Source organism: Podarcis melisellensis (genome assembly GCF_964234715.1).
Source record: "Podarcis melisellensis genome assembly, chromosome: 17".
Taxonomy (NCBI): domain Eukaryota; kingdom Metazoa; phylum Chordata; class Lepidosauria; order Squamata; family Lacertidae; genus Podarcis; species Podarcis melisellensis.
Window position 1 is genome coordinate 37590221 of NC_138534.1, and position 20760 is coordinate 37610980.

The 20760-nt window shown below is 46.5% G+C and overlaps 1 protein-coding gene and 1 long non-coding RNA gene across 5 annotated transcripts in view; one reads left to right on the top strand and one right to left on the bottom strand.

Annotated features, from left to right (window-relative positions):
- The window catches only part of NCAPD2 (non-SMC condensin I complex subunit D2), a 28507-nt gene extending 8035 nt beyond the window's left edge, over positions 1 to 20472 (top strand). For all 4 annotated transcript variants that reach the window (XM_081893771.1, XM_081893770.1, XM_081893772.1 and 1 more), the window contains 23 exons: positions 188 to 385; positions 1555 to 1689; positions 2211 to 2295; positions 2945 to 3122; positions 3312 to 3436; positions 4576 to 4773; positions 5847 to 6021; positions 6627 to 6711; positions 7750 to 7883; positions 8318 to 8450; positions 9516 to 9600; positions 9691 to 9849; positions 10062 to 10282; positions 11378 to 11489; positions 11634 to 11757; positions 11899 to 12054; positions 12259 to 12436; positions 15206 to 15300; positions 16123 to 16203; positions 17547 to 17733; positions 17928 to 18072; positions 19576 to 19728; positions 20013 to 20472. In XM_081893771.1, the coding sequence (XP_081749897.1) occupies positions 188 to 385; positions 1555 to 1689; positions 2211 to 2295; positions 2945 to 3122; positions 3312 to 3436; positions 4576 to 4773; positions 5847 to 6021; positions 6627 to 6711; positions 7750 to 7883; positions 8318 to 8450; positions 9516 to 9600; positions 9691 to 9849; positions 10062 to 10282; positions 11378 to 11489; positions 11634 to 11757; positions 11899 to 12054; positions 12259 to 12436; positions 15206 to 15300; positions 16123 to 16203; positions 17547 to 17733; positions 17928 to 18072; positions 19576 to 19728; positions 20013 to 20098 (3228 nt within the window). In that variant the 3' untranslated portion in view covers positions 20099 to 20472. The remainder of the gene's footprint in view (positions 1 to 187; positions 386 to 1554; positions 1690 to 2210; positions 2296 to 2944; positions 3123 to 3311; positions 3437 to 4575; positions 4774 to 5846; positions 6022 to 6626; positions 6712 to 7749; positions 7884 to 8317; positions 8451 to 9515; positions 9601 to 9690; positions 9850 to 10061; positions 10283 to 11377; positions 11490 to 11633; positions 11758 to 11898; positions 12055 to 12258; positions 12437 to 15205; positions 15301 to 16122; positions 16204 to 17546; positions 17734 to 17927; positions 18073 to 19575; positions 19729 to 20012) is intronic.
- LOC309360407 lies at positions 10291 to 15199 on the bottom strand. Its single transcript, XR_014164112.1, has 4 exons — positions 14420 to 15199; positions 13172 to 13373; positions 12314 to 12465; positions 10291 to 10498 (listed from the first exon to the last, which is right to left on the bottom strand). It is a non-coding gene; the product is annotated as an uncharacterized lncRNA (long non-coding RNA).
- Positions 20473 to 20760: the final 288 nt, after the last annotated feature.

A 20760-nucleotide genomic window follows, 5' to 3' on the forward strand; every position in this document is an offset into this window, starting at 1 on the left:
AGGCTCAGGCTGGCACAGAGCTGCTGCTGTCGTGGGCATCTGGCCTACAAGTGCTGCAGAGATGATGCAATTCAACCTGCTTCGTATTGGAAGTTTCCTTGGGACGCATGCCTCCTCGACCCCTTGTGTGTGAGATTTTGAAAGCGCCAGGAGAAATGCCCTTCTAAACCATATTGTTGCCCTGCAGAGCTATGGGATGCGCAATGCCATTTTGACTGCTATGGCAGAGGTGCTGCTGCAGGTGCTGAATGGAGAGCAGCTGGAAGAAGCTTCCAAAAACACAAGGGATCAATTCCTGGACACCCTGCAGGCGCACACATGTGATGTCAATAGCTTTGTGCGCAGTCGTGTGCTGCAACTCTTCACCCGAATTGTACAACAAAAAGTGAGTTGTGAGGGAGGGGGCACTCTTGAGTTGAGCATCCTTTATCAATTCCATACCTCAAAGGGTAGGAGGATAGTTTGCATTAGGAAGTGCCATCTCTCTTGGAGGCTTTTGGTAATTGCAGGTGCTTTGTTCTAGTTTTCCTGTCCTGCCAAGTTTAATTGGCTTGTTTAGGGTTAATTTTTCCTCCCCTCTGCACACCTGGGAGTGGGGTTGTGTCTGCTGAGCATCTACTCCCCTCCTGCCTTTGGTTCACCGTATTTTGTCCATCCTCTGCAGTTGAAGAAAGCAGGAAATGGGCAGCCATGTATGCTAGCCGGACCTCCAGGTCCCCTCCTTATGGAAGAGGCTATGAGAATATCCACACCGTTTGTAAACACGGGCATCCCCCCCCCACTTACGCACAATGGGCTTGCGCATGACCACACATATGTGCGGTACCAGGAACAAGATAAATAATTCAATTCAAACCTGGACATGGCGGGAGAGAGCTGGGGAGTTTTTGTGGCTCATGAGGAGAGCCTCCTTGGAGCCCGAAGAGGATGTTGGTGTGGGTGGAGGAAGCCCTGAGGATACTGGAGGCACAGTAGTGCTTTGTTTAGTCTGCTCTGCCTCCCCGCCTAACAGCTGATGCGTGTGATAGCGCAGCAGCCACTTATCCTACAGCCTCTTGCTGGCCCAAGAGCTTCAGTTCTAGTTGTGGATACTTATTGATACAGGTTTTTGGTCTGGATTGGAGAGACAGTGGCAGAGAGGGCATTTAAAAGGTGCTTAGAGGGTCTCCCCACTTTTTCACCCAGAACGTAACCCCCACATACTGAACACTGAAACAATACAAGATTGGTGGGGGTGGAAAGGTGAGAGACAGGGCAGTCTCTCTTTCCAGGTCGCCCTTCCCAGCCTGGTTTGTAGAGATTTGTCTCTATCTGGACTTTGTCAGATAATGCTACATGTGATGGCTGGAGAGAGCTGTAGGCCTTCAAGGGAACAGTGCAAGTAGGAACCACTCTAAATTTCAAGGGCAATTATAAACATCATACACATGTTTAGGACCAAAAGCAAAATACAGGTTTCTAGTACCACTTTAACATGGCATTGGTGCCACTTACTGCTTCTACAGTTGTACCTGTTTATAGCCTCTCATCTCTCTCTTTCCTCCCTGCTTGTAGGCTTTGCCCTTAACTCAGTTCCAGTCTGTAGCATGCTTAGCTGTGGGTCGCCTACAGGATAAATCTGTAAATGTGGTTAAGAATGCAATTCAGCTGCTGGCTGCCTTCCTTTCCAACAATCCTTTCTCCTGTAAGGTAAGCTCTTTATTTCACATTTTGCTTGGTGCACTGACACCCTTTGCTGCCACTATAGACACCCCCTTCCCCAAACTTTGGTTCCTACTCATACACAATTGGATGGAAAAGAAGAGGAAACTCAGTAGATAAATCTTAAACTCAATTAAACTGCATGAAATGTAACATGTGCAAGACAGATCAGATCATCAAGCGTTTGTCATTATGCTCCTTCTGAAAACACACAGCTTATTCCCCGCCCCCAATTTTATAACATACAGGGGGCCACACAGCAGGGGCAGTAACTCTTCATTAGACTCTTCCTCTGAGTAGCTTATGGGAGCTGACTATCTTTTTAAAACTATTATAAGTTATTTATATTGGTATTTGCTCAGGTAACTTGAACACAATCTAACTTTTGGATCACATTCCCTTAGATCTCACAAGATTTGGATATGAAATTTGGTGATAGCGGGGAAGAAGGGGGTTTGGTGGGAGGAGCATGAAATTAGCTGCCTTAACAAGAATTCTTATGTTCACAGTTGAGCTGCACAGACTTAACTGAGCTGCTTGAGAAAGAGAAGCAGAAACTTCAGGAAATGAAGAGCAAAGGCAGAACCAAAACTGGTAATGTACTTTCCCCTGTGTCGCCGCTCAACATTTGAGGTGCCCCTGGGGATGTGTGGGAAAAGGCAGAAATGGAAAAGGAAAAGGCATGGAGAATAGAAAGGCAAAGTTTGAGACCAGTGGTGAGAGTGGAACGCAGGAGAAAAGGCAGAAACCTCCTGGAGACTCTAACATAATTCAAAATTGTACCTTCAGTTCCAACAAAGTCTGTATGAGGGGATGTCTTAGAGAACACACCTTAAGACATTTGCAGTTGGTACATAGTTGTGTGTTGCCTCCCTTATTAAGGAGACTTAAGCCCAATTCATAAGTCCATGGCTGCTTTGGATTCAGGAATGTTTCCCATTTCAAGCAGCTTTCCATGGCAGGGTGAAAACCAGTTAATCAGGTGGAAAAAATCTACCCCAAATCCTAACCCGGCACTCTTAACCACCATACCACTGGCTCTGAACAGAAGTAACATCTCCATTCATTGGTCCACCCACTTTTGCCACTGTCATGTAGCTCTTGAAAGGTTGCCTAGAAGGGAATGCAGCCCTTGGGCTGAAAAGCGTCCCCCCACCCCTTGCTCTATAGAGCACTAACTTCCCATTAACCGCTGTTCATCGCAATGGTGATGAAGGCTTAATCTGACTCTTCCACCTTGCAGCTGTGGTGATCCCTCCAGAGGAGGAGTGGGAAGCCATGCAGCCAGAGCTTCAAGCAACCTTGAAGAGTTGCCTTTGCTCACGAAAGCAGGAAGAAGAAGAGGTGGGTGAGCTTGAGACGGATGATCCAGCACAATTATTTGAGAGCATCGTCCAGCTGTTAAGGAAATCCAATTACAAGTGAGTAAACCCAGAAAGGATTTGTGTGCTTCTCATTGCAGTAGGATGGGGTTTTTTTCTTGGGAGCTATGTGTCCCAAATATTCCCCCGCAAGTAATTCTAAGGGGACGCTGCATTGCTCAGATGACCTGGATGAATGTGCGAAGGGCAGCTGGATCACATATTTTGCCACACGTCCTTTCAATGCAGGGGTGCCGTTCATCTGACACAACAAGGTATGCGCCAGTTCCAGGCAGTGGAGCCCTTCAACGGACCAAGAACAAAGGGTGATGAGGAAGACTTTATCCTGAGCGTCTTGAGAACACTTTACATAGGTAACCATACATTTGTCATTGAAATTCTACTCAATATTGATCCAGAGTAGAACCTCAACATATAGTTAGCAGAGTAACAATTTAAACACGTTGCAGGATTCAAAAAAAAATAGACCAGAAGCAATAAATATTTCATCCAACAGAGCTTTACTGCTACTGAAGGCAAATGAGCATAATGGTCACAAATCCAGCACATTCAGGATTGGCATTGTCCATAAGAAATCCAGTTGCAGCAGACTTAACTTAAATTTACAGTAACTTATAATAAGACTAAACCTTAACACTATATACAGAACAGCACACCAGAAGGAAAAGAGATAGAAAGAGAAAGTGAAGCACGGGCTCCCACTGGCCTTACTTTTATAGTCAGCATGACCTTGACAGAAAGAGATAAGAGAACCAGTTTAAGCCAGCTGTACTCAGGTTCTCTGAAGGAATAGCCCAAACATCATGAACCTTTTGCTTGTTTCTTTTCACACAGAGAAGCTTCCAGAACCCACTTGAATTAATTAGAATAGGAAAGATCACATCAGATCAATACTTTCTGCAAACTGACACTGTTGGTGCTCCACCTCACTTTGCCGCCTGGTTGGTTCCAGTATCCCCTTTTTACGAGGACCAAACTAAACAAACATGGATGCCGCTATTGCATCTAATTGTGTGTCTTTTCTCATATGGAGTGAGTAGTGGAAGGTACCGAAATGAAAAAGGGTTTGTGGATGTGGAAGCTAAACTCGTCCTTCTTCACCATACCTCTCAGCAGTCAGGCACCCAAACATGACCCCATCAGGCACCCTTGACCCCATCGCACTCCCAATCTTGAAGCAGGATGGAAGAAAAGCACCCAAAGCAATAGAGCACAGTGAGAGGGAAGAATGTGATGGATTCAGTTCTCCCACCCATGTTTGATGAAATTTAATCTACCCATCCACTCCCATTTTATACATCATAGTGGCTGCAACTATTGTTAGATTGACACTAGTTCCCTGCCACACTGGACATTTGTCTGGAGACTCTTTCAGCAGACTCTGCATGCGGTGATAAATTCACCATTGCAATATAGGTCTCTGTGCAATTGTATTTAGACCTCCTCTATGATAGTGTGTTGGAGCTGCATAGATCCTCTTTCTGTGTTTCAGGGTCCCAGGCTGAAGGTGGTGCCCAAGAAGCTACAGATGGGGAGGAAGAACAAGCCCAGGAAATGGAGCAGCCTCCAGAAGAGTTAGTAAAACAGGAGATGCTGGTGCAGTACTTAGAAGATGCCTACAACTTCTCTGCAAAAATCACTGAAGCCTTGAGCCTGGTCTCCAGACTAATGTATGAAAGCTCAGTCTCTGGTAGGTGTAATTTCCTACTCCTGGTTTATCTTTTCCAGATAACACTAGTCTTATATAGTGTTGTTGTTTTTAATTTGTGGAGCCCAAGGATGTGGACAGAATTTTTGGTGAAGTAATGCCTATCACAGGATAGTTCATCGTTTGCCCTTCTTTGCTTATAAAAGCCCTACCAGAAGAGGGGACTGGTTGAGTGGGTAAGGGGAATGGTCATTGTCTCTGAGACAGAGCTGTTTCCATCAGGCTCAAAAGAGGCATGGTTAAGATCTTTGTTTAAAAAGTAAAACCCTCCATGAATCGCATCTTGTTGAAGAATTGCCAGACGGTCTCCAGTATTCCATTTGGTGTGGGGGGGGGAGAGGTTTAAGGATCTCATCTCTGCCATTTCAGTCCAGTTTCAGCCTTGGTTCTGGGACAGAGACAACTCTAGTCACCTTAGGTGATCTACAGCAGGAACTAGGCTAGGGAAGAGCACCCCAGTTGGTTCTGAGCTGCTTTCAATGCCATGGTAGCCTGGGTCATTGGACTGGGTGGCACTGTTTTGTGGTGGTTCCAGTCTTTCCTGGAAGGGGTTTCAGAAGATGGTTGTGGGTCCTATACAACACCTTGGGCTCTATCCTATGGGGACCTACAGGATTCTATTCTGTCCCCTATCTTGTTGAACATCTATGTTGACATGTTCCACATGGAGCTTTCTTTAAAGACTGCTTAGCGACTGACCTAGCTGCCTATAAAGCCCCAAACAACTTTGGTCCAATATTGGAGGAGGGGTGGAGCACTCTATCCCTCCACTGTGTCTAGCATTGAAACTAGGTCTACTGCCATAGGACGAAAGCACAATCCTCTCCTTAGGATAGAGATGCAGCAGGCAGGGTGGAGCTCTCGGTCCTTCTGCCACCCTTCAGGAGGCCAATAACATGTTTTGGCTACTAACGTTTCTTGTGGCTCATTTACAAGGCTGCTTAACAGAAATGCAACATGAACATTGCAACGTTTAAGGCATTGGGGGTGGGGGTTTAAAGATGCAGTAGAAAACCAAGTGCCCTCACCGTCCTCTTCTCTTCTTTCCCCCCCAGTTATGCAGGAAGCTATTGAATTCTTTGTGATAGTCTCCCAGTTTGGTGTCCCTCAGGCTGTTCTTGGAGTACGTCGAATGCTTCCGCTTGTATGGTCCAAAGAGCCAGGAATCAGAGATGCTGTGTTGGATGCCTACAGGACGCTCTACCTGAATCCTAGTGGAGACTCTGAAAGGTTTGGCTGACGCCCTTCCACCTGCCATGACAGAGTAGATTGTGCTTTATCTTAACTGGGAGTTCCGGGGAGGGGTGGAGAAGATGCAGTTACAATCAAGCACAGTGGTACCTCGGGTTACATACGCTTCAGGTTACAGACTCCGCTAACCCAGAAATATTACCTCGGGTTAAGAACTTTGCTTCAGGATGAGAACGGAAATTGTGCAGCGGCGGCGCAACAGCAGCAGGAGGCCCCATTAGCTAAAGTGGTGCTTCAGGTTAAGAACGGACCTACCGGAACGTATTAAGTATGTAACCAGAGGTACCACTGTATACTATTTCTATGTGGGCAGTCCTGAGGTTTGTTTTACACCTTCAGACTGAAATCCAGTGTCCTCCTTGGGTGCACTCTTTGGGTTTCACATAACAAGGAATGCATCTCTCAAACTGCCTTTTCCCTCTAAATGAATACACTGGTTATGGACTCCGTCAAGTTACTTCTTTTGGTGTAGTCCCTATTCACCTTTTTAATCTAGGTTTGCAATCATGGCAGCTGTTAAGTAGAATCTCTAGATTATTTATCTTTTTCTTTTCATTCTCTCCCTGCTTCTCTTCAATACACAGGGCTCGAGCCCAGCACTTGGTGAAGTCTCTCTCCCTGCTCCTGGTGGATGCGTCACTGGGGACCACTCAGTGTCTCGGAGAAATTGTGAGTGCACTTTCCCCTGTAACCGACCACCTCTCATAAACCCAGTCACACTTGACTCGGAGTATAAGCCTGTTTTGAAAGTTTTTTTCTTGTGTTTCTTGAGCTCTTGAGGAACTTACTAATATAGGCAGACCTGGCAGTACAATTTCAGATTGGTCCAATTTACTGGCATTGGATGGTAATTTGGTTGAAGCAAGTTAAGCTGACACTGGCTTGGGCTTCTTTAGTTTAGGAAAGGACACAACTACCCGGAGGCAGAGGTTTCTTGAGAATGGAATATTATCGGGCATATGAAGATAGAACTTTTTCCTCCGCAGTACTGGCTGTTGGGGTCATTCAAGTTTGAAGGGCAGTAGATTTAGAAGAAAAGAGTACTTCCCTGGACACATAATTTGTAGAATTTGCTACGCTGGTGGCCACCTACTTAGATCCCATTTAAAAGGGAGGGATAAGACAAATTTGTGGATCAAATTGTACCTTTGTTCAGAGGCTGTGGTCCTCTGAATCCTGGCTATTGGGGGGCAAGTGCTAGGAGGAGGGTTGCTGCTTCTGTGCCCTGCTTATAAGCATCATGCTGGATATTGTTGGGAAGAGAAAGATGGACTATTGGTCTGTTGTTACTGGGGTCTTGTGTAGTGTAATGTGTTTTTAGTCCTTGTTTAATTATTGTGTTAGGGTGGAAAAGTGAAATTGGTCAACCAGGTGATAGTCTCTTAACCCACACTCCCGACAGTAGCTTTGAAAAGTTGGAATGGGCATTTAACACTCTGTCTCTCTCTCTCTCTCTCTCTCTCTCTCTCTCACTCTCTCTCTCTCTCACACACACACACACACACACACACAGCTCACCCAAATTTCTGCAGCATAAAAGCACTCCTCCGCTCCAAGTTGCAGCTTCTTTATTCCAGCCACTTAATCTGCACAGAATTGACCTCACTTCCTTTGCGGGGGGGAATAACTTACATGCTTTGTATTTAAAATTTTAAAAATTAACAATTGATTGCTTTTTCTTCCCTGGTAATCTTTGTGGTTCCCTAGATCTCTGAGTTTGTGCAAAAAGATGAAATAAAACCTGCTGTGGTCCAGCTGCTCTGGGAACAGTTTACAGAGAAATTGCAGTGTTCAGCACTGGAGCGCCATGCTGCCATCATGCTTCTTGGGATGATGGCACGGTGAGTCCTGTCTCTTTCAAAGCAACAGATTTTCTCTCCCCCCTCCCCCCCCCTGCTCTTGCTCTTATCTACCGTCACTCTCTTGGGTTAGGTAGGTGAGGGGAAGCCCAAGTAATCTTGAAATTTGGTTGGTTTGGCTGTATTGCCCTTTTTGCCATAGGTATGTGGTCCTCACCAGAGTTCAAAGGTGTTGCATTTTGTGTGGGCCAATGAGTTTCAGAAGTCAGATGTCAGCCACGGTGTTCTTACTGTTGTGGTACTCCAGTGAAATAATTTCTCTCCTCTCCCACTAGCTGAGGCTTAATGCATACCTAAGCATGGGGAATGATCTCTTAGATTGTTTTGCTTCTGTGGTATATTTGGATTTTAGTGGCTTGAGTCCTTCAGAGTCACTCTCATGTGGTTCTAACAAAATGTGTTTTTGCCTTCACCAGAGGGAAGCCTGAGATTGTGGGGAGCAACCTGGATGTTCTGGTAACAGTGGGGCTGGATGAGAGAGTGCATGGAGATTATCGCCTTGCCCGAGAAGTGTGCAATGCCATCTCCAAAATTGCCAGTAGCCAGAAGGTCAGAATCCGCCTGTGATGGGTGTAAAGTTATTTTCTTGTATTATCTGCCACAACAGGTGGCAGCCAACTTTGATAAGTCTGGGTTTTGGAGTTTTATCAGTAATGAATATTGCATGTATTCTTTGCCCCAGGCTGTAATAATATTCAGTGTAACTACACAGTATAACTATGCGGCATGTATAGTTCCTTCACTGTGCATCTTTTACAACAGCCCTACTGTGCCAAGTGTTCTAAGTTTTAAATGGCATTTGGAAGCCACTTTCAGCTATTGGGGAATTCATGTTCTTTTAATCACTTCACAGTATTGCACTATGCTGTAGATCACTGGTCTGCAACTGGTGAGTTGGGGCCTGCTAGCACAGGAATCCCCAAACTCGGCTCTCTGGATGTTTTGGGACTACAGTTCCCATCATCCCTGACCACTGGTCCTGTTAGCTAGGGATGATGGGAGGTGTAGTCCCAAAACATCTGGAGGGCCAAGTTTGGGGATGCCTGTGCTAGTGGATTGTGGCTTGATCCAAAATGGATTGCAACAAGATAACTACCACTATGCAAATACATATGGTAAAAGGTTAAGAAATGGGTATGTTTGGGTTAAAAGTGGGCCATGCATCTGAGAAGGTTGAATATACCTGCTCTAGATCAGGTGTGAGGAACCTTTGACCCTCCAGATGTTGCTAGACTACAGCTCACATTATCCCTGGTCATTGGCTATGCTTGCTGCAGCTGATGGGACTTGTAGTTCAACAGCATCTGGAGGGCGAAAGTTTCCCCATTCCAGTTCCAGATCATTGTCCAAAAGCCAGGGCTCTCCAGTACCTTTTAAGTGCCACAGCCCAATCTGACCAAGCATGTGTCATTTAACTGTTGTTGTGAATAGAGGACAGAATTCTGATGCGAAAATCTCAAGCTGCTGTGCTTGGCCAAACTCACGGAGCAGTCACGAGGGTAGCTTTAAATTAGAACTGTTTATTTTTGCTACATTTAATCAGTTTATTGGTGAAAGGCAAACAGGGCAAGGTTTTGCTGGACAAAACCTGATGTGCTCTCTTCCTACTTACAGCCTGGCCTTGAGAAAAGGAGTCATCCCTTCCGGCTTCCTCAGTCACATCAGCTCTTTGAACGCCTGCGCGAAGTGATAACTGGGGGTGAGTTACTGAAACTGCAATACGATGGGTGAGCCTCTATGCAAGCTGGTTGCCTTACCTAATATAAGAAGTCCTTCTGTTCTTCTTCAGGCTTTGCTAGATCAAGTGCATACTGGATCCCTTTCACAGAGACAGCAATTGCCCTCATCTATCAGCTGGCAGAAGGGCCTGAGGAAATATGTGCTCAGATCTTGCAGTGCTGTAGCCAGCAAGCCCTGGAGAAGTTGGAATCTGAAGGGGCTGAGGCAGGTGAGTTGGAAAAGGGAAATGCCCCCATTCCTTCTGGTTTACTCTTATGTGGCTATGAGGAGAAAGGGTGAAATGGAAAAGAGATGACCAAGAACCCAATAGATGAGCAGGTTAGATACAGGGCAACAAGGACTCTGGGTCGTAAATGCGCAGCGCTGAAAAATAAGGGCAGACTGCAGGTGCGTCATGGAACAGTTTTTATTTGCTTCCAGAGCCTGGGCCACCTTCTCCCAACAAGGCTGCTGATGAGCCTAGCACTATTGACACCATGGTGTTGACACATCTGATCTCTCTGGCTGGGGACGTGGCGTTGCAGCAGCTTGTGCATCTGGAGTTATCAGTGAGCGCAGAGCTACGCAGGCGCCGGGTCCTTGGGGAAGAGCGGGAAGCGAAAGAAAAGGCTGCAAGCAAAACGAAGGTGCAGAGTGACAAGGTGAGGGGGCTGGATTTCTATCACTGCTGCTTCATTGGCCTCCTGGCACTTTTGACACCGTAGCAGGAACTGATCTCTGTTTCTCATCTGGCCATAAAATTTTGCAGGTCCCTCTGCTGTTCAGGAGCGCGCTCGCTCTCTCTATTTAAAAACCTTTCTCAGCAAATCGTTCTGTGTAAGTCCCTTGCTAGGTGTGCTTGCTTGTCACTACTTCATCTAGAAGAGTGAGGAGAAGCAGAGTGTTACTAGGGCCTTAGATACCGTATTTTTCGTTCTCTAGGACGCACATTTTCCCCTCCAAAAATTAAGGGGAAATGTGTGTGCGCCCTATAGAGCGAATGCAGGCTGCGCCGCTAAGCCCAAAGCCAGAACAGGAAGACGGAGCACTGCGGAGTGCTCCGTCTCGCTGCTCTAGCTTGGGGACGGCTGTGTGCACAGCCTCTCCAGGGCAGCGGGGCGCTGCGCTCCAAAGGCTTCAGGGATCTTTGAGGCTGGCGGTGGGGGAAAGCGGCACTTCCCCCCAGTGCCAGCCCCACAAGCTCTGGTGAATGTACCTTGAACGCACCTTGTTTTAGAGGGGGAGAACAAGAAAAAAAAAATTTCCCTGTTCTCCCCCTCCTATAATCTCGTGCGTCCAATGGAGTGAAAAATACGGTATTTATACAAGTTGATCATACCTGGTTTGACACTGTTTTTACAAAGGCAATGCTTCGTTATCTCATTAGGAGTAGTGGAATCCTTTTCCTGTACATCTCATGCTGCAAACATGCTGCTTGCTAGAATTGCTTGGTATTCAAAATCTTTCAGTTTGTTTGTAAACCATTGACCTCTGCTCTGCTCTCTGCTATAAAAACAAATGAATCTGATCTGCAGAGTAGATCCCCAATACTTGAGTTAGAGACAGAGCCCCAATTTTCTGTAAGTGCTTCCTCAATTGGAATTAGAGGTGCAGGGAATACTGCCTGACAAGAGTTATCGGTGTCCTGTCTTTCTTTGCACTTAACTCTCTCCTGCTTTTAAGCTGGGCAGTCTGTGCTGGATGGGAAGAGTTTAGAAAGTGCTAACTTCTGGCGGCTTCTCTCTCTCTCTGCTCAGAGTACTGGGAATGATACCACCATGGAGGAGGACCTTGGCTTGGTGGGGGCTTCTGCTGACGACACAGAAGCAGAGCTCATCCGCACCATTACTGAAGCAGAGCTGCTGGATGGTGAGTGTTGCTGTTTGAGTAGGAATGCAGGCTGTAGGCTACTTGGCTTAGTTTGTGAGAAACCATTGCACAAATGAAGGCCAGATGTAGGTTTCTATTTTGGACTGATCTGCTGCAACCTCTCTACTGCCTCTTTCTGTATAGGAAAACAGCTGCTTTCAACCTTTATTCCCCTGGTACTCAAGATTTGCAACAACCCAGGACTCTACAGTGATCCAGCACTCTCAGCTGCTGCCACATTGGCCCTTGGGAAATTTTGCATGGTCAGGTATTTTTCTTTTTGTGTTCTTTCCCCTTCCTGCTCCTCTGGAACCCCTCTTGCATGGTTCTGTATTCCATTCCAAGTTCAACAACTTGGAGCCACCACTCTGACATACTTGACACTGATTCCCTTTCCGTTCGCATTCAGTTCAGAGTTTTGTGACTCTCAGTTGCGGCTCTTCTTCACCATGATGGAAAAATCCGCCCTCCCTAGTGTGCGCGCCAACCTCATGATTGCAGCCGGAGACCTGGCCATTCGCTTCCCCAACTTGGTGGAGCCTTGGACACCCCACCTCTATGCTAGGTAAATCTTTGGTAAGGAAGATTGGGAGGGGTGTAGGGCTTGAATCTGGGCGATGGAGGGCTGTAATAACATGCAACAGTGCTTGGAGCAGGAGCAGGACTTCTCCAGACGGGGGAAGCCTGCAGGAGTCCAATGGAAGCATCAGGTTATAATGGCCCGGCTGCTTACTGCTGTTGTTTGGGGGGGGCGTGCTTTGCTCCTCAGGCTGCGGGACCCTTGTCGGAGCGTGAGACAGACAGCTGCTTTGGTTATGACTCACCTGATCCTCAAGGACATGGTGAAAGTGAAGGGGCAGGTGAGCGAAATGGCAGCTCTTCTCATCGACCCAGAGGAGGACATAGTGGGACTCGCTCGGAACTTCTTCACAGAACTCTCTGGCAAGGTGAGGCGAAAGGGCATGATGCAAAACTTCTGGAGTGCAAAGCATCAATCTTGCTCACCTTACCATGCTTTTGAAATGTTATATGAAGCAGGTCAGCAAAGTATAAGGTAAAGGGACCCCTGACCATTAGGTCCAGTCGCGGCCAACTCTGGGGTTGCGGCGCTCATCTCGCTTTATTGGCTGAGGGAGCCAGCGTACAGCTTCCGGGTCTTGTGGCCAGCATGACTAAGCCACTTCTGGCGAACCAGAGCAGCGCACGGAAACGCTGTTTACCTTCCCGCCAGAGCGGTACCTATTTATCTACTTGCACTTTGACATGCTTTCGAACTGCTATGTTGGCAGGAGCAGGGACCGAGCAACGGGAGCTCACCCCATCATGGGGATTCGAACCGCCGACCTTTTCTGATCAGCAAGTCTTAGGCTCTGGTTTAACCCACAGCGCCACCTGAGTCCCATCAGCAAAGTATAGTTGCCATATAAAAGCTTCAGTTCCTTTTTTTTAAAAAAGCAGCACAAGACAATTAAAAAGGGAAATGGGCTTAAGCACTTTGGTTTGGGATGTGCCTGTTCAGGACAGGGGAAGATGCAAACTGAATTTCACCTCAAAGTTAACCTGTAAATCTGAAACTCCCCTTTATGTTGAAACTTCCTAGGGATTTGTGATGGTGACACTCTCATTCACTGTTGGCCAATGCCTATATTTCCCAAGGTTTCACTTCCTCCACTAGGACTTACATAAGCTTGAGGTTCAATTCCTATTTCATCACAGGAATGCAAAATAACGAGGACAGCAGCACACCCGGCAGAGGAAGCAGGAAGGACAGTGCAGATGGGTCAGAATCAAGCTATGATGCTGTTCTTTGTTGGTAGGCACTAGGCAATCTGGCAGCACCATTTTGTAAGCAGTTGAAGTCTCCAAATATGTTATGTGTGCATCCTATATAGAGAGCAGTTTACAGTAGTCTAGAGGTTCATAAGGATTGAATGTCCATCGCCAAGTCTGACTTCTTTGGAACAGACACAGTTGATATACTAGCCAGAGCTAGTGGAAAGCACTCAGTTCAAATCCACGTGATGAAGTGAGCTCCTGTTGCTCGGTCCCTGCTCCTGCCAACCTAGCAGTTCGAAAGCACGTCAAATTGCAAATAGATAAATAGGTACTGCTGCAGTGGGAAGGTAAATGGCGTTTCTGTGTGCTCTGGTTTCCATCGTGGTGTCCCGTTGTGCCAGAAGCAGTTTAGTCATGCTGGCCACATGACCCAGAAAGCTGTCTGTAGACAAACGCCGGCTCCCTCTGCCTGAAAGCAAGATGAGCGTCGCAACCCCATAGTCGCCTTTGACTGGACTTATCCGTCTAGGGGTCCTTTACCTTTACTCCTAGTTATCTCTCGTGTCTGACAAAGGAGCACACCCCAAGCTGCACAACTAATTTTTTTCAGGGGGGATGCAACCAAAGCAAAAAAACCAAAACCAAAGCAGCACTGTACACCTAGTCATCAATCAGGCAACACCATCCAACAGTATACCAATCTCAACTGGATTGAGTTTCAAACAGTTCTTAGATTCTACTGCCTTCCTCAGATCTGTTGAGAGTGAGAGAGAGCTGGGTGTTGCCCAAATCTCTGGACAACTGTAGCTTCATATAGATATTGAAAAGCGTGAGTGATGAGATGGGACCTCATCTGGTCAGAAAGTAAAACATTAATCCCTCAAAACCTTCTCAGACCTGGAGCACATCTTTTAACACAGTGCTTTCCCAAACTATCTGAAAGCCAACCCAGACGGATAGCATGATTGATTACAGAGAAGCCCCAGCGAATGAAGCATAATAACATATCCCTGTCCATCTCCTGCCACAACTCATCCACTAGCAAAGGGATGCAGAACCCTTTCAGCCAGGGGGTGTATTCCCTTCTGAGGGTTACGTGTCAGTGGTAGGCAGGGCAGAGGCAAACATGGATGAGCAGCAAATGTAAACATTACGTTTGTGCCAAAGACAAGTTTCTGCACACATTTACGCACTCTTCTGTCCTCCATCCAGACACACAAGGCATTATCAGGGTTCAAGGACACATTCCAGCCAGGCAAAGTCACTCAACGAGGGTGTGAAACAGGGCCACTTAGAGCAGCCTGGGGGGCCGCAAAGGGCCCTTGGGCCTGAACTTCCCCACCCCTGCATTAGGACAGCCAGTGCAGTTTCAGTCGCAAAACCCAATCAAAAGGCCAGTTGGGAGGGATCCAGGCAACCAAGGTCAGCCAAACTTTGTGAGTCCCTGTTCAGTGGTCACCAGAACTAAATGTTCTTAATCGTGAACTGTTAGAACATTTTCCGGTGTGTTGCTTTGATTGTATATTTAAATGTTCCAAAACAGATCAAATTGCTACTTTCTCCACCAAGAAGCAAAAACAAAACAAAACTATTTTGCTTGATATTCTGATGTTAGACAGTATCCTCCTCCTCTTCTCACATTCTCTGAAAGTATCCTTCTGTACTTCATGCTAAAAGTGGCACCTGCTTATCCCAAGGAGCGAAAGAGTCCTTATGCTCTTTCTAGGCTTGTTTGCAGGTGGCTGTGCTTGCACTCGGTCAAAAATGCTTCTCTCTGTATCCCTAGCTAAAAAACAAAAATACAGTCTCTGGGTCAGACTCCCATCTTGGTTTTAGTGTGTATCTTAACCAAGAATCCCCCAAAACCCAGGGGTCCATCTTCAGGGCACAAATAGTGGACTGGGGCAACGATTCAACAACCTCTGCTCCTTTCCATGCAGGATAACGCTGTGTACAACTTGCTTCCGGACATCATCAGTCGTCTCTCAGATCCAGACTCTGGCATAGAGGAGCAGCCTTTCCGCATCGTTATGAGGTAGCCTTGTTTTGGCTTTGTGTTTCCCACCCACCCCTCCTTTGAGGCACAGAACTTCCCGTGTGCCCAGACTGACAGAAGGGTGCAGCTGTGGTACCAGGCCAAATTTGCAAGTGGCTGTCCTAAAATGCTTGCTAAATATAAAACGGAAAACAGAACAGTGTGTCAGGCTGGGGACGGACTGGGTAATTTGAATCTCCTGGTTCAGAGATGCCAGTTTCTGGGAGGCAAATCGGTGAAGGCATGTTGCTTCCTTCACACCTTGCTTGTGGGTTTCCCAGAGATATTTGGTTGGCCGCTGTTTGGATCCTTGGTCTTACCCAGGTAAGCTGTATTAAGGGGTCACAATGGGAGCCAAACTTTCCCTAAACGCCTGTCCTGTTTTAAGGCTCCTGCAGGATACAGCAGCCTTTTGGGATCCCAAGTCTATTCAAGTTTGCAGAGAGGGCTTGGTGAGACTCTTACACGTTTGTTTAGAGGAGGTCTGAGTCTCTTCTCATCATACGGGTCCCTGTAAGGCTCAGTGATACACTTTTAATTTCAATATTACATGGTAACATTCCCGATTCCCTCCACTGCTAAAGACTGTTTTCAGAGAGGGAATCTGCCATTCTTGATAACAATGCTTTTGTATATTCGACTAGCATTGTAAATTCCGGCGTCGGATGTTTGGATAGGCTTCTCTCCTTTTGGCTCCTTCTGACTCTTTGTAGCTCCTGCTGATATAGGGAAGCTGCAGTAGGAGAGTCTGTGTGAAACTATGGAACCCTGGGGGCCAACAACCACTGCCTCCTTCATTCCTCTTTCTACTCTCCTCCACAGGCAGCTCTTCTCTTATATCACAAAGGAGAAGCAGACAGAGAGCTTGGTGGAAAAGCTTTGTCAGCGGTTCCGGACTTCTCGGTGAGTGAGGAATTGCTAGGGAAATGTGCTATCTGGGAACAACCTATCTCAGTCTGCTAGATCCTGAAATTAGAAGCCGTAGGCTCTGGAATGAGGAACTTGGTGGGTGAGAATTGGATGGAAAGGATGTGCTTGCATCCCTGAAGTATGGTAACGAGTCATGGAGAGCAAAAGCTCACTGTTACTACTGTCTTAGGAAGTTACAAATAGACAATGAATAGCACTTGACCTGCCTGGGAGACAGTTCAGTGGGCAAGACTGTCTGGGCTCATCTGTTGACCAGTGGACCAATAGCTGTAGAAGCCTGTAGTGCTCCTGGGTGTGGAGGGATTGATCCTGCCAGACTGTATTCTCTCCCTGGCAGGGAGAAAGTCCGTCAGAACTGCACCCTGTGTCTCTGAAGTTGCTGCATAGTGTCCTTGCAGGAATTATTACGGGCAGGCCAAAAAAAGAAAGAAACAGAACTAGTTGTCATTTCCTTATTTGCCATAGTTGCAACGTTGCTAGGGTGGAGTATATATATTTTGTTTCGAAGCTAGTGAAGGCACGCTTTCCTGAGGTTTTTTTCCTGAAATTAAAAAGGGTGTTTTCCTAGTTTTAAGGGGAGAGGTAATGACTAGGGCATAGAAATCCTTTACAGTGCTATGAAAGAGGTGTGCCTAAATGGCAGTGTCTGCAGCCTTTTTTTTTTTCTAGGTTGTGTGCTGATTATTTAGAAAGAAGCTCTTTGTCCAGTTTGAATACTTGCCAGAAACTGAGGCGGCAGCTACAGCCAGCCAAGATTTTCTGCAATGCTTCAACAAAGCGAATTAGCAACCCAAGCATAACATTAGTAAAATCTTGTGTTCAGTGTGCTTTGCTACACTACTGGATAATGCTTCCTTTAGTTGTTTCTGTGTTCAAAATCTCATATTCCGCCTTCCACGAAAGGCCCCAAATCATTGTACTACCAATTTCCAACTACTCTTGCACTGGCTGTTATGGAAAATAGTATGAAATTTCCCAGCTCTTATCAGAGCTAGGCATTAGTATCTCCTTAGTGTTGTAAACCTTGAACCAGGGTTTGACAGCTTTGCTCATCATGGCAAGGGAAAGGCAAGGGCTTTGGCACTACAGAGGAGAGTGGATGAAACCCAGCCCTCATTTTCAATCTGGGATCTGTTTGGGCTCTGTGCTTTGCAGCAGAAGTGCAGAGCCGTTGCAGGCTTCTAGCTCAGGGCAAGCCAGGGCACTTCCACCTAGAGCAGAATCCCCTGGCCACTGTGGCAAAGACAAGACTTATTTCAACTGGTTTGCAATCCCTGAAGCTGAAGGCAGGTTGCTTTTTTGTCTCTCTCCTGCAGAACGGAGCGTCAGCACCATGACCTGGCGTACTGCCTCACCTTGCTTCCTCTCACAGAACGAGGTCTTCGCAAGATGCAAGACAACTTTGATTGCTTTGCTGACAAGCTTCAGGATGCAGCTGTCTACAACTGCTTCCTGACTGTCTTGGGCCGGCTTCGCAGGATGTCCACGAAGCCTGAGATGAAGGTGAGGGCCGTTGTTGTGTTTTGTGTCCGTCTCTCTCCCCCCCCCCCCCCCCAGTAGGGCAGGGAAGTGGCTGCCATTTTTCTCCCGAAACAAAAGTGAAAGCTTCTTCAACTGCTGGCATCCAGACACGCAATATTTCCCTTGCTTTGTGATATGTGTTGATTTCTGCTTTTGCATGGGGTGTCATTTATCAGGCTCTTGCTGAAGAATTCGAGCAGAAGCTCCGCGCATGCCACAACAGGGGCCTGGACTCTCTCGCTGAAGATCCTCCTGGGGAGTCAATAGACCACAAAGTCAGAAATACTCCTGCGCCCCGGACGACAAAGAAAGCAGCAGCAAGTATGTCCACAGTTTTAAGAGTTTGCACTAACACCTTTCGGCAGCATGAACGCTCAGGGTTGCCTGCTAAAGCAAAGTGCCAAATCTTCACCAGCTTGATAGGGTGTTTTTTTTAACAAGTCTTTGAATATTTTCTAAACTCTTGAGGGGTTAGGAAGAATTGGACTCAAGGCCGCTATGGCGCAACAGGTGCAAAGAGGGTACAGCAAGAGACACTGGGAATTATACACAATGAACAGGACTTCCATCAGTCACCCATTGTATTATTTGTCTTTCCCACAGAAAAATCATGCTCAAAGCGGCTTACAGCAAAGAGAAATGCATTTCAAAATCAAATACTACAAAACAGTTTAATAATAACGTAATAAAATAGCAATAGCAAATTTAACAATATGAAACAGCAATTCAAATCTAACAAAATTACATTAGGTAAAGGGAGCCCTGACCATTAGGTCCAGTCGCGGAATACTCTCAGGTTGCGGCACTCATCTTGCTTTACTAGCAGAGGGAGCTGGCGTACAGCTTCTGGGTCATGTGGCCAGCATGACTAAGCTGCTTCTGGCGAACCAGAGCAGCGCACGGAAACGCTGTTTACCTTCCTGCCGGAGTGGTACCTATTTATCTACTTGAACTTTTTGGTGTGCTTTTGAACTGCTAGGTTGGCAGGAGCAGGGACCGAGCAATGGGAGCTCACCCCATCGCGGGGATTCGAACCGCTGACCTTCTGACTGGCAAGTCCTAGGCTCTGTGGTTTAACCCACAGAGCCACCCGCGTCCCTTAAAATTACATTAACAGCATCCAAAAGCAAAAATAGCAAGGAAGCTTGACAGTTTCACCTCAGTTCTAACACACCTCTGCCGTGATGTTGCTCACTCTCTCTCTTGCATCAGCAGCTGATAAGGCTTGTAAAAGCAAGTCCTGGGGTAGCTTATCACAGTTGATTAAAGAATGGCCGTCCTTATTCCATGATTTTTGTACACCTGTTGTAGAAAAACATTCGTGTTTTCTTTGAAACGAGAAATCTTGACCAGCCTTTTTTTCTTTTAACAAAAGCACACAAAAAATACTGGGGATACTGGGGGAAAAACTTTCAGCGATTTGGCAGTATAACTTGCAGATTTCTGTTAGCCTCCAGAGCTTGTACCTTCCATCTCAGCTGTGGGGCGGCACACTTGGAGATGGTATGTAAAGCACTTTGCACCGGAATTGTCCCGTGTAGAAGTAGGCTTGGGAAAACTTTAGGAATCAAAATTGTAAAAATGGGAGGGGACCCTGAGGGTCATCTACTCCAGCCCCTGCAGTGCAGGAATCTCAACTGAAACATCCATGACAGGCTAGGAAAAGGTATGTGTGGTTTTGGGTGTGTTTTTTTAACATGCCCCAAAATAGAACTTTTTTAAAAAGTCCCACTTTTGCCTTATGAAGAATGTAGTATCTACTTAATAATTTGCACGTTCAGTCTGTGTTCTTGTAGCTTCTTCAAACTCCCACTTCTTACGCAGGCTCCCGACGACGTCCTTTGCGTGCAGCCAACAGAGAGGCAGACTCGTCCTTCACCACTCCAGAGCCCCGGGTTTCCAAACCCCGCAGAAAGACTTCAAGGCTCAAAATTGCTGTTGTCTTCTCTAGCGATGAGGAGAACGCCCCAGAGGACGGTGAGATTATGTTCTGTATGTGCCTGAACATTGAGATGGAGGGGTCTCATTTTGGAATGGTCTCCCCCCCCCCCCCCAATGGAGACATGAATACATAAAGCCACCTCTTGTGCCTTTCCTTCGTTTCCTGTTTGATCCGTTAGCCACCCTGGAAATGTTTATGTATTGAAAAGTGGGTTAGAATTTCATTAAACGGGAGATTGTTGCTGGAAGCTTTCTGCAGCTGTCACCCAGTGCACAGGCCATTTCCCTCCCAAGCCAGCTGTTGCTTTCTTCTCTTTCAGAACTCTCTGCCGAACTGACGGATGCGGAGACACCAAGCAAAACGACTCCCATTTTACGTGCTTCATCCCGCCGTGCTCGGAGATGAAGACACCCTGCATAGACTCTCTCCTGGTTAATTTGGGAGTAAAGCTCTCTGGGTTTTGGAAGTATTGCTTCTCCAGGTTTTTGTATATGCTAAAGCAATGCAGAATGCAAGCTTGGACTTTGAGTTCTTGCATCACAACATGGAGATTGCGCAGCCTCTCTGCCCCATGGGTTTTCAAAGGAGGTGAAGGTGCAAAAAAAGATAGTAAAAGGGCAGCCTAGGCCTTGAGAAAATATGTGCCATTCGCTCATAAGAACTATCCTTGCATTTTCGATCGGTCCCGGATTTTCAAAATTGGCCTTTGAAAAGCCTCTCATGTGTATCACTTTTTAAAATGTAAAAAATGTAATCACAATAAATGTAATTAATACAAACATGCTCCTATCCAAAGTTATGTGATCACAGTGCCTAATCCAGCATTGAATAAAGTCTGTTCACTTGTCAACTGAACCATCCATTGCATACCCAATTGTGTGTGTGCGTGTTATATCAGTCATCTCTGCCAAATTTAAACATTGAGTATCTTGGGGTCTCTACATTGTCTAGACCAGGGGTTGACAACCTGGTCTCTACCACCCACTAGTGGGTGTTTCACAATTCTAGGTGGGCGGTAGGGGGTTCTACAGCACAAGCTGAATCTTTCCATCGAGCACTGGTGGGAG